Here is a 12138-nt window from a genome sequence, read left to right on the forward strand (position 1 = left end):
CAGTTTGTGTTCAGAATATTTGCAGTTTTAAATAGATCTCCACCACCCCGCCCCCCCCCCCCCCCCCACACACACACAGATGATTTTGGTGCAAAGAGAGGTTCAATAACTCCTGGACAGCCGGAGAAAGAGGATTTGTAAAACGGGGTAGGAAAGGGCTATTTGAAAAAGACTGTGGAGGCTTTCTAGATCAGGCTAAGGAGTTTCTTAACTGCTTCCAGTAAATGAGATGGAGTGTTATATTTCATTGGTTGCCACCATTTTCTGAGCCCAGTGTAGCTAGCTGCAGCTATTAGGGATGTTTCAGGACACTAGACAGAGAGGGAAAGGAAAGACATGGGGTCTAGATGTACATGGCACAGCCTTTCATACTCACTAAGAATGTCATTTATTCATTGTCTCTCCTCTATAGGAGTAGATGTCCTAATTCCAGATTTAATTTTCCAGAATATATTGGAGTTTTGGTATAACTCATCCTTCTCTCTTTAGGGGAGTCGGCTGCATCTTTGTTGAAATGATCCAAGGAGTTGCTGCTTTTCCAGGAATGAAAGACATTCAGGATCAACTTGAACGAATATTTCTGGTAAGTTCTTTACGGAGTGCTTCTGAGAAAAATTGGTTTCTAATTCATCCCTTGATGACAAATTGTACAGTGCTAGTGGAAAATGATTTTAAACAAATTTATGGGTTGTCACATTTAATTCTAATGTATTTTTGCACCTCTGAAAAAGCAGGAAATAAGTTAAGAATTGTGTTTTTAAACTGTACATGCATAATGTGCCAAAGTGGTAGGAAACGATAGGATGTCGGCAGCAATATGAAATAGTGGGGTTAAAAATGAGGGCTCTGGCAGAAGAATTTCAAACAGTTTATGTAGACCCCCCCCCCAAGTGGGTGAAGCTTAACTCCCTCCTGTCTTCACCCACTGAAATATGGGCTTTGATTGATAACTTTTCCCATAAAGTAACAGCTTGGAAAAAGGAGAGTAACTTTAAAATGGAGAACAACCAGGTCTTCAAGGCCAGCATCATCACAGACAAGTCATGTTGATAGACTGTACGTCTGATATAATGTGCCACTTCACCTCTGTGGTCCTCCTCTCAAAAACTCTAACCCTGTTCTAATCATGAAAAACACATCACACAAGCTCGAGGGACATTCTACCCAATACCTGATTAGTACTCCTCAAAACTGCCAGGGTCCTCAAAAACAAGGAAAGTCTGAGAAATTGTCATAGCCCAGAGGAGGCTAGGGCGGCATGACAACTCCACGTCACGTGGTATCCTGAATGGAATCCTGGAACAGAAAAAAGACATCAAGGAACACGAGAGACATCCGAGTAAAGTGTGCAGTTTAGTAGATATCAGCGTACATTTCGTTGTGACAAATACACCATTTAATTTAAGATTTAATAGAAATCAAAACCACAATGAGATACCACCTCACACCAGTGAGAATGGCACAAATTAACAAGACAGGAAACAACAAATATTGGAGAGAATGTGGAGAAAGGGGAACCCTTTTGCACTGTTGTGGGAATGTGAACTGGTGCAGCCACTCTGGAAAACTGTGTGGAGGTTCCTCAAAGAGTTAAAAATAGAGCTACCCTACAACTGCTGGGGATTTACCCCCAAGATACAGATGTAGTGAAATGCTGGGACACCTGCACCCCAGTATCCATAGCAGCAGTGCCCACAATAGCCAAACTGTGGAAGGAGCCATGATGTCCTTCGACAGATGAATGGATAAAGAAGCTGTGGTCTATATATACAATGGAATGTTACTCAGCCATCAGAAAAGATGAATACCCACCATTTGCTTCGATGTGGATGGAACTGGAGGGTATTATGCTGAGTGAAGTAAGTCAATCAGAGAAAGACAATCATCATATGGTTTCACTCATATGTAGAATATAAGAAATAGTGAAAGAGATTATAGGGGAAAGGAGGGGAAATGAGTGGGAAAAATTAGAGAAGGAGACACCTAAGTCTGGGAAACAAACAAAGGGTTGCAGAAGAGGAGGTGGGTAGGGGGTTGGGGTAACTGGGTGATGGGCACTGAGGAGGGCACTTGATGGGATGAGCACTGGGTGTTATACTATATGTTGGCAAATCAAACAAACCCCAATAAAAACAAATGAAAAAACATAATAAGATTTAAAGAGCAAATGGGTGAGGGGTATACAGGAATCCTCTGTACTGCTTTTCAGTAAATCTAAAATTATTTTAAAAAGCATTTCAATTTTTAAAAATCTGCACAAAGAGACAATAAAATGTGTTCTGGTGCCAGACGATCTGGGTTTATCACCTGCACTGTAACCTTGGACAATGGACTTAATTATCTGAGCCTCAGTTTCCCTTGGGAGAAACAAAAGGCTAATAACAGTACCCATCTCATAGGTTGTTTCAAGGAATAATTGACTTAAAACACATAAAATGCCTTTAAAACTATGCCTAGCACATAGTTAATATCCTGTAAGTTATTATTTTATCCAATCATTTAATACTGAATATTATTAATCTGTAGAACTTCCACATTAGCTAATATCCATATAAACCTGTTACTTAAAACATGTAATCAGAGCTAGACAAATTAAGGTCTTTGGTAAAAGGATTCAAGCTGTATGTATTGCAGCAGTCAACCACATTATCATACTTGTCTCTTTAATTAAATTCTCATATGAACTCAATGGGGCCAGTGTTAGTATGGACCATAGAAAGAGAGAAACTTAGCATATTAGCATGTATGTTAGTTATGCAAATGAAGCACTAAAGTATAGCTTTCATATTAAGTTTAAGGACCCAGGAGGATGTAGTGATAAGAGTTGAGATTCTGGGCACCTCGGGTGGCTCAGCGGTTTAGCGCTGCCTTCGGCCCGGGGTGTGACCCTGGAGACCCAGGATCAAGTCCCATGTCAGGCTCCCTCAATGGAGCCTGCTTTTCCCTCTGCCTGTGTCTCTGCCTCTCTCTCTCTCTCTCTCTCTCTCTCTCTCTCTGTCTATCATGAATAAATAAAAAAAAATCTTAAAAACAAAAAAAAAAGAGTTGAGATTCTCCATCACTACTGTGTTCACCTTGACATCAGCAGTAAAATGATTACAAAAAATGAACAATGGAAACCAGGGAATCAAAGCATAGATGATTCCTCCATGCTTGTATGCTATACCCCGGTGCCCCTGTACATCATAGCAGATGGACAAATAGCAGAGTCCCTAATATTATAGAAACCTTCTTCCAAGTGTTAGTATATTGATTTCTTCTCCCAGAAGCTGTATCCACTTAACTTTTAATTTTACTTATTTTTTTAAAGTTATTTATTTATTCATGAGAGACACAGAGTGAGAGAGAGAGAGGCAGAGACATAGGCAGAGGGAGAAGCAGGCTCCTCGCAGGGAGCCCGATGTGGGACTCGATCCCAGATCCCAGAATCACGACCTGAGCTGAAGGCAGGTGTGCAACCACTGAACCACTGAGGAGTTCCTAATTTTACTTATTTTTTATGCATAAATTCCCACACCAAATGTTAAAATAATGTCTTACGATTATATAAACAATGCATCTTTATGCAGAAAATTTCCAGTGTCCAAAAGTATAAAAGCTGAAAAATCACCCTGTCCTAGTAAGCAGAGAAAACCACATTTAATATTTTTATATATATCCTCCATTTCTACACATGTTAAAAAAATTGAATCATATTTTATATACCTTTTGTAACTTTCTTTTTTCACTTAACAATATGTAATTAACACTTTTCATTGAATAAATGAATCCAGAAACTTAGCATTTCTAATGACAAAGGAATGTTTCATTGCATGGACAAGACATTATTTGCTTAATCAGCCCCATATTAATAGCTTGTTTACAATTTTTAACCATTATGAAAAGCTGCCAGATGCATCCTTTGCAAACTAATCCTTTTAGTTAAAAATAATTATTAGAATTCCAAGTCTTTAATTCAATAACATTTAATTTTCATAAATTTATTGACTGTTGTTACACTTTGATCCCTTCATCTAAAGTCATGAAACACTTCCTTCTCCTTGTTCCTGAGAAAATCTCCTACTGAATTGATTGAGATTGTACTGAGCCTGTAGATTATATTAGGAAGAAAATGTGCAAAATTGAGCTTTCCCACCTAAGAATAAATTAAATTTCTTTATTAACATTTTATGGTCCTTTACATAAATGTACATTTTTTATAAGTGTTTTCTTTTCCTATTTTCTATGTAAGTTTTTCTTTTCATTCAGTTATTTTAAATAACTTTCCAGAACTATTTTCTTAAAAATATAGTGAACTTTTAAAATTTTGTGTCATTGAAAAAAATAGCAGAAGAAGGAATCTCAATGGACTATGATTTGCATCATATAGATTTTTATACTAAAACATATCTTCAAATATTTAGCCTTTTAATTTATTTGAAGCTCAACTATAATAATAATAATAATACTAAATTCTGAGAATAATTTCTTAAACTTTAGTTTCACCCTGTTCACTCTCTGATAATTATTGAATAATGCATATGTAACCTTGTTAAATTCCTGATTTTTATACTAATATCACTAATTTACTGTATTTGAAATCAGAAAACTTCAAAAAGGAATCATATAGAAAGAAATGTCTTCATATATGCATTATTTCTGGATGAAGTTAAAAGAAAAGGAAATAGTTATGTAAATGAAATATATGCTACAGCAATAGAACCAAAAAATGAGTTTCATAAAGGCATATTTTATTGCTTATAGCTTAGTCAAAGTTTTCATTTCATATATTATTTTTATTATAATGCAGTGATTTGTGATAGGGATTATCTTGTTGGATTGCTTCCTGTTTGCAGATTTGCCTATTATTTTTTAATTTTATGGGAATAGTTTCCTAATTTTATGGATATTCAGAGACCTTTGAGGTATGACTAGATTTTTAATAAATCAAAGAAATAGATCATTACAGATTTCCCATTCGAATATTGGTACATGAAACTACTGTTTGTTTGCTCCCGTTAGAGCACAGAGCCCTTAAATGCAGATAAACATCATGATTGATGGTAATAATTTCTTCATTGACTGTAGTTTTTTTTAACATGTGTAATGATTTTAACAAGTAAAATGTCCTTTGGTAATTAGGAGATAAAGATCATTGTCTATATAAAATTCCTGCTTTAGAATTAAATAATATTATGTTTTGCTCTGAAGAATGAGACATGACCTCCAAGAGAAATCTACAAACTTCTTGAGATAATAAATATTATCACATTAAATACTTTTTTCTCTACGGAATTGTTCAAATTTGCAAAAAGCTGTATGTCCCATCAAACAAACAGCCTCTCTCAGGAGCTGTACGGTCATTGGAATAAGAAATTTTACTAGCCCAATATAGTTGAATCACTGGGGAAAAAAATGCTTTTACTTGGTAACCTTTTATATCTGGTCTGAATCTGAATTACTATTAAAGTGTGATTAAATCCACTTTCACAGGCTTCTCATATAAATTGCCAGAGACTCTTCTAAAGTGGCCATTGTATATCCGGCCTCTGGTAAAGCATTGCCAAGGAGATAATCAACTTTGAGAAGTCATGAAACATGGGATTATTTGGTTTGTTTTTAATACAGGGATTAAGTCCATCCATTCATCTGTGAACTGTGTATAGAAAGGTGGTTAATAACTTTGAAGAACAAAATTAATAGCTTGCTATCCAAGGTAACTAATATAATTAACTCACACACACTAAGTCTTTACAACAAATATGAAAGGCAACAAAGACCATTCAGTAAAGTCCTTATATTTTTTCTTCTGAAGGTTTTGTCTTTTTTCTCTTTCCCTCCTTTGGTGGAAAGAAGCAGTTTACATTTTTAACAAGTGCATTGAATTTATTTCTGCAACCTAATAACTGCGTTGATATATATTAGGTGAGCTGGCTCTGCTACAATCTGAGATTTCACCACTAAATCATTTTCCTTGAAATTGTGATGCTCATATGCAAGAAAGGAAGGAAGTGATGGAAGTTTGACAAATTATATTGTCAAAGACAAATTGACAAATGTCAAAGACATTTTGAATTGCCATGTGAATGGGCACCTGCCTGTCTAAGTAGTAACTCTGATGTTAGGTGAAAAAAGTGATTTATATTCATTTCCTCAGCATTACCTATTTCTTACTGTGGCATGAGGTATTCTATTCACCTGTGTTAGTTGCAAAAATAAGCAGTAGATGTATTCATCCTGGTAAATATATATTCAGAGTGACAAAATCAGAACTAGTAAAAAAAAATTATATTCTAATCACATTGTTTGGAATTGAAAAAGAAATCCAGTTGGTGGAACCCTGGGAATATGTGTCTCTCTCATTTCACGACAGCTGAACAAATGGCAGAGAATGCTTGCACAGCTGCCTGAGACCTTTGGCAGATGCTTCTGGGTTTGTGTGGCTTGTGGCCCAATATACAGCAGCCATGACAGAGGAGCTGGCATGAGTCTGTTGTGGGGGCCATTGTTGTTCTCCCTGCCTCTGAATGTTGATAACCCTGAGGATCTCACCTCTCCCTGTCTTCTAGGTCCTCAGGCTTGCCATGAAATTTCAACCACCAGTTTGTTAACCTGTTGTACATTCCTTGATTGGTACAGTTTAAATGTTCCTCTTCCTCATATATATGTCATTCAGAATTTACATATGTGTGTGTGTAATATATGTGCGTGTGTGTGAAAAGAGCCACTTGCAGCTATATGAAAGCTATTAGACTTTTGAATCAGATCCTTCCTTAAGCCTCTGTGTTTTGCAATGGACTAACATAAAAATGTGATCTTCAAATTCAGTTCTAGTCCTTGTTTCCTCATCTTGGCTCCATTTCCAGGCTCTTAGCTAGAGTGATAACCTTGGTGTTTCATGACTGCCTAGAATAGCCATATACGAAGTAAGAGAAAGTTGGTGGCCATTACCTTTGATGGCTGTTACCATCCAATTGGTTGTACGAGGCACATTGTTAAAATGGAATATCTGGATCACACATTGTATCCCCAGTACCACTATTGGATTTGCTTGAGGTTATTCCTGGCTTACTTTTTCAGTACTCACTTTGCAGCACTAAATACAAGGGAGATGTAAAGGAACTGTGTGCCATGGTGTCTGCCTGGGGAAACTGTCATCAAAGTGGGCAGGCAAGAGATATCTTTAAAAATAAAACAGTCAGGACAGCCCCAGTGGCACAGCGGTTTAGCACTGCCTGCAACCTGGGGTGTGATCCTGGAGACCTGGGATCGAGTCCCACATTGGGCTCCCTGCATGGAGCCTGCTTCTCCCTCTGCCTGTGTCTCTGCCTCTCTCTCTCTCTGTGTGTCTCTCATGAATAAATAAATAATTTTAAAAAATTAAAAACAAATAAAACTCATAAATAATTACTGAGTTATTGGTCAGAAGAGAGACCCAGTAACAGTGGCAGATCCTGTACTAGTTAAAATACTGAACCCAATAGTTAAATCTTGGGTTCTAATCTTGAGTTACTGTTTTCCATGGATAAGTCACCTTTTCTAATTGAGATACAGTTTCGGCATCTGTAAAGGGAGTAGTTGAACTAAATGACTTCAATAAGGTCTTGCAGCTTTAACCTTTTTTAACTCTAAAAATGCATGATATTACAGGATCATGCATAAAGGCTGTGGGTGTTTAAAGAGAAAATTGCTAAGACAATTTTTGTCAAGCACTGAAGAGAGTATAAGATTTGAAGTGGAATAAGAGAGATGGGGATATCAGGCAATGGTACAGAAGTAAAGTGGGGACAGTAGGTGTCTATCTGGTATGGGTGGAAGGTGAGATTGGATGTTCAAGATCAGACTTTGATAGAGTGAGGACTTTATATCTTATTTTAGCTATAAAGTAATAATGAGATAATATAATTTTTTAACCAGAGTAATAATGTTAAAATGGCATTTTAGCAAAATTAATACAGTATGATATGATGGTAAATTCGGCTACATGAACACTATAGGGAACTAAGCAATACATGTTGGGTTGAAGGATATTGGAAATATTAAATAGTAATTTTTAATAGTTTACTTTTTTAAGAGAGAGAGTACACACACATGAGCGCACAGAAATGCAGTGCAGTGGAAGGTGAGATTGGATGTTCAAGATCAGACTTTGATAGAGTGAGGACTTTATATCTTATTTTAGCTATAAAGTAATAATGAGATAATATAATTTTTTAACCAGAGTAATAATGTTAAAATGGCATTTTAGCAAAATTAATACAGTATGATATGATGGTAAATTCAGCTACATGAACACTATAGGGAACTAAGCAATACATGTTGGGTTGAAGGATATTGGAAATATTAAATAGTAATTTTTAATAGTTTACTTTTTTAAGAGAGAGAGTACACACACATGAGCGCACAGAAATGCAGTGCTGATTAGGAGGGCGGGGGTGAGGGGCAGAGGGAGAAGGAGAGAGAATCCCAAGAAGGCTCTACACTCAGCTGGGAGCCTGAGTGGGGCTCCATCTCACAACCCTGAGATCATGATCTAAACCAAAATCAAGTCAGACACTTAACCGACTGAGCCAGGTGTCCCATTCAATAATTTTTTAAGCCAATGTGAGAAAAACAATCAGGGAGATAAATTATAATACCTCCTACCCTGGAAACAAATGCCTCTTTTAATTTGTACATGTTTCTTTCAAGCCTTATCAATAGGCAGAGTTATTTACATGGTGGCAAATCTTTTTCAGAGTGTTAAGTTTATAAAAAATAAAGCAGTTAGAAAAATTTAAAAACAGTATGAAAATAAATAAAAATCATCATTCAGAGATAACCAGTATTAAGCTTTTTTGTATTATCTTTTTTTTTAAGGATTTTATTTATTTGAGAGAGAGAGAGAGAGAGAGAGAAAGCACAAGCGGGGGGGGGGGGGGGGCAAAGGGAGAGGGGAAGCAGATTCCCCACTGAGTAGGGAGCTGGGGCTCGATCCCAGGACTCCAGGATCATGACCTGAGCCGAAAGCAGATGCTTAACTGAGTATGCCACCTAGCACCCCAGCTTTTTTGTATTTCCTTTTCTAGGTTTTCACAATTGAGTTAATAATAAATTTATAGGTTTTGTATCCACTTCTCTTTATTTTCACATTAAATTGGGAGCAATTTCCAAGCCATTAATATATACTCAAAAGTATTATTTTAATTATACTGTAATATCTTCTAAATGTGCCCAAATGTACTAACACATTGCTGTATTACTAGATAATTTGTTTGCGGTTTTTATGCTACATTAAGCATCACATATTTTTATCCCATTCAGTTATTCTTTCAGCAAGAATTAATACGCACTTATTCTGTGTCCGGCACTGTGCCTACAGGCAGTGGTAGGACACAGTCCCTGCTCACCTCAAAAGTACTGTCAACTGGGCTACATTTGAATAGCTTCCAGAAGGTCTCATCAAAAAGATGTTGCAAAATTGTTGTGATCCATCTTGGATATAAATGATACAAAAGAGAAAGGAATAAAAAAATCACTTCAGAGTTTCTACCTTGGGAAACAAAGTGATTAGTGAGATCATTGAAAATAATGGGAACATTGAAAAGGAATGCCCCCGGAGAGGAAGAAAAAGACAGCTCAAGTTACTGGACTTTCTTATGGCAGCAGAGGACCTCCAGTTGGGAATGCCCACAAATCGTACAGAAAAGAATCAGGAGAGAGATTGAAGCTCAGGGATTGTTCACTCAAAGCAGACAAAGTTGGGTCCCAAACCATACTAGTTTTTGAATAATGAAAAGTTGGAGGGGGAAATGCAGTGGAGTGCTGCCTTAACCTTACAGATGCTCGTAGTTTGTGGAGGCTGGGGAAGAGGTAGGGAAGCTAGACCAGGAGAGAATCAGTGCAGTGACACAAAAGTCAGTTTAAGGGTGAGCAGCAGAGAAGTGAAGGATAAGTAAGGAGGGAGACAAAAAAATCATTCCCTCCAGGGAAATTACAGACCAATTCAGGTCTATTTAGCTAGTGGGTGGGGTTAGCAGTCCTTTTTGTGTTCCCTCAATATGTTTCTTGCTCTGCCTATACAGCATGTGGCACACTCTATTTGCTCATTAAATGTTTTTAGACCAGAGGAGAAGGGTTTCCTGTTAAAGAAATTGAAGAGTCAAAAAAAAAAAAAAAAAAGAAATTGAAGAGTCGACACAGAATATACATCTGGGTTTAATTAGAAAAGTTTGGACTGTTCATGGTTTTCAAAGAAGGCTTAAAATTCTCCTCAGTGTCTCAGGGAGAAGGTGGGGGGTAGGCTCAAGGGAGGCACACTTTTTCAGCCACTCCATTCCTGGCTCTGCCTTTATTAAGATTTTGTGTATGAAACGCATCTCACTGCTGAAAGAGAGGTTGAGAACCCCTGGATGAATGATATCCTAAGATCCTCCCAGGTCAAGGTTCTATGAAAAAAAAACCACATGGAAGAAAAATGATAAGAGATCCAATGAAAGTGAATATGTGGAAGAAATAACATTTGAGTGATTGATATAGGGAGACATTAGATAAACATTCTAAAAAGAAAGTTCTAGGGACACCAGGGTGGCTCAGCAGTTGAGTGTCTGCCTTCGGCTCAGAGTGTAATCCTGGAGTTCCAGGATCGAGTCCCACATCGGGCTCCCTGCGAGGAGCCTACTTCTCCCTTTGCCTGTGTCTCTGCCTCTCTCTCTGTGTGTGTCTCTCATGAATGAATAAATAAATCTTAAAAAAAAAAAAAGTTCTGTGCTAATCAATAAGCTAATAGAAATTTTGGTAGCAAATTGCAATAGGCTCGTTTGTCATAAGAAAAAACAAGGACAAGATGATAGCCCATTATAGAATAGCTAATCTCATTAATTTTAGCAAAGAAACTTCTATTTGAATATCAGCTAGTCGTTATGTAGAAATTTGAATTAGCTCACTTGGTGAAAAAAAGTATTTTTTACTTTGAGTATTCTTACATTTACATTATGGTGTTGCAAACTTTCTATAAATGGAAAATGAGAGTATTTTCATTAAATCATTCACTTTTCCATTAAGTTATTAATTTCTTCAACAAATGTTTGTTGTGGTTACTATGAGCTAAATGTTCTTCTTACTTCTGGAGAGATAGAAGTGCAAAAAAACAAAGTCCCTGTTCTCTTGGATCCTGTATTCCTATGAAGGAAGATAGATAATAAGCAAATAAATGTATAATGTGTCTCATAAATGTTGCATGAGAGATACATATGGTGGTCTGGGAGGTTTCTCTCAGAAGGTGATATTTGTAAAGGTAGTGAAGAACCCAAGACATGCAAATGCCGGGCATCATTTAGATGGAGGAAATAGCAACTTGTGTGTCCATAATGATAATAGTATCCAAATCAGAGAGTTCTTATGCCTGAATTTGGTAAATTAAGGATCATTCTTTCTAGTGCATCAACGTGATTTTTAATACTCTTGTTATTTGACCTCCTTCATATAAAGCATTTCCTTCTGTGAGAAGTCCTTACTTTGTGTAAAGCATTAACTTCCTTTATCTATTACTATTCAGACATCAGATAGAGCAATTTAAAAAAGTGAGTTGGAAGTACACCTCTGTGCATGTTTCAAGTTGGGATTATGTTGGAGCTAGGGATTTGAGCTTCCTGATTTAGTTCTCCAGAAATATTGGTATAGATTGAAGAAAGTGGGAAATGTTTCCATTTTGGAGAGTAGAAGATGGTTTAAAGGAGAGAAAAGAAAGAATATCTAGAGGATACAGAGAGCCAGAAAGCACTTTTTTTTGGAAAGTCAAAAGTAGAGGAATTTCAAGAAAGAGAGATTATCAACTGCATCAAATACTACAGTGAGGTCAGTAGAAGATGGTGCTGAAAAGAGGCCCCTGGTTGGTAACTTCTAAGGGAATAGTTCCAAGTGTTTTTAAAGTCAGATTATAGTGGGCTTAAAGAGTAAGTGAAAAATTAAAAACATTGAATATAGACAACTTCTCTGCAAATGGCTGAGAGAAGGTGATTAGATATCCTCTTAGGGGTATTTTAAAAGGCAAAAATTATAAATTTTATTATATGTCATAAATATTTTTTAAATCATGAAGATGAGGGTGTTTGTAAGGTAAGGAACACCAAATATTAAAAGCAGCTCATTTGATGGATCAAAATATTGGAATAGGCAAGA

The 12138-nt window shown here is 36.6% G+C and overlaps 1 protein-coding gene across 8 annotated transcripts in view; it reads left to right on the plus strand.

Annotated features, from left to right (window-relative positions):
• The window catches only part of CDK14 (cyclin dependent kinase 14), a 722297-nt gene that overhangs the window by 511965 nt on the left and 198194 nt on the right, over positions 1-12138 (plus strand). For all 8 annotated transcript variants that reach the window (XM_035698550.2, XM_035698549.2, XM_049093543.1 and 5 more), the window contains one exon: positions 490-583. In XM_035698550.2, coding sequence (XP_035554443.1) covers positions 490-583 — 94 coding nt within the window. The remainder of the gene's footprint in view (positions 1-489; positions 584-12138) is intronic.

This window comes from Canis lupus, chromosome 14 (assembly GCF_003254725.2).
Source record: "Canis lupus dingo isolate Sandy chromosome 14, ASM325472v2, whole genome shotgun sequence".
Taxonomy (NCBI): domain Eukaryota; kingdom Metazoa; phylum Chordata; class Mammalia; order Carnivora; family Canidae; genus Canis; species Canis lupus.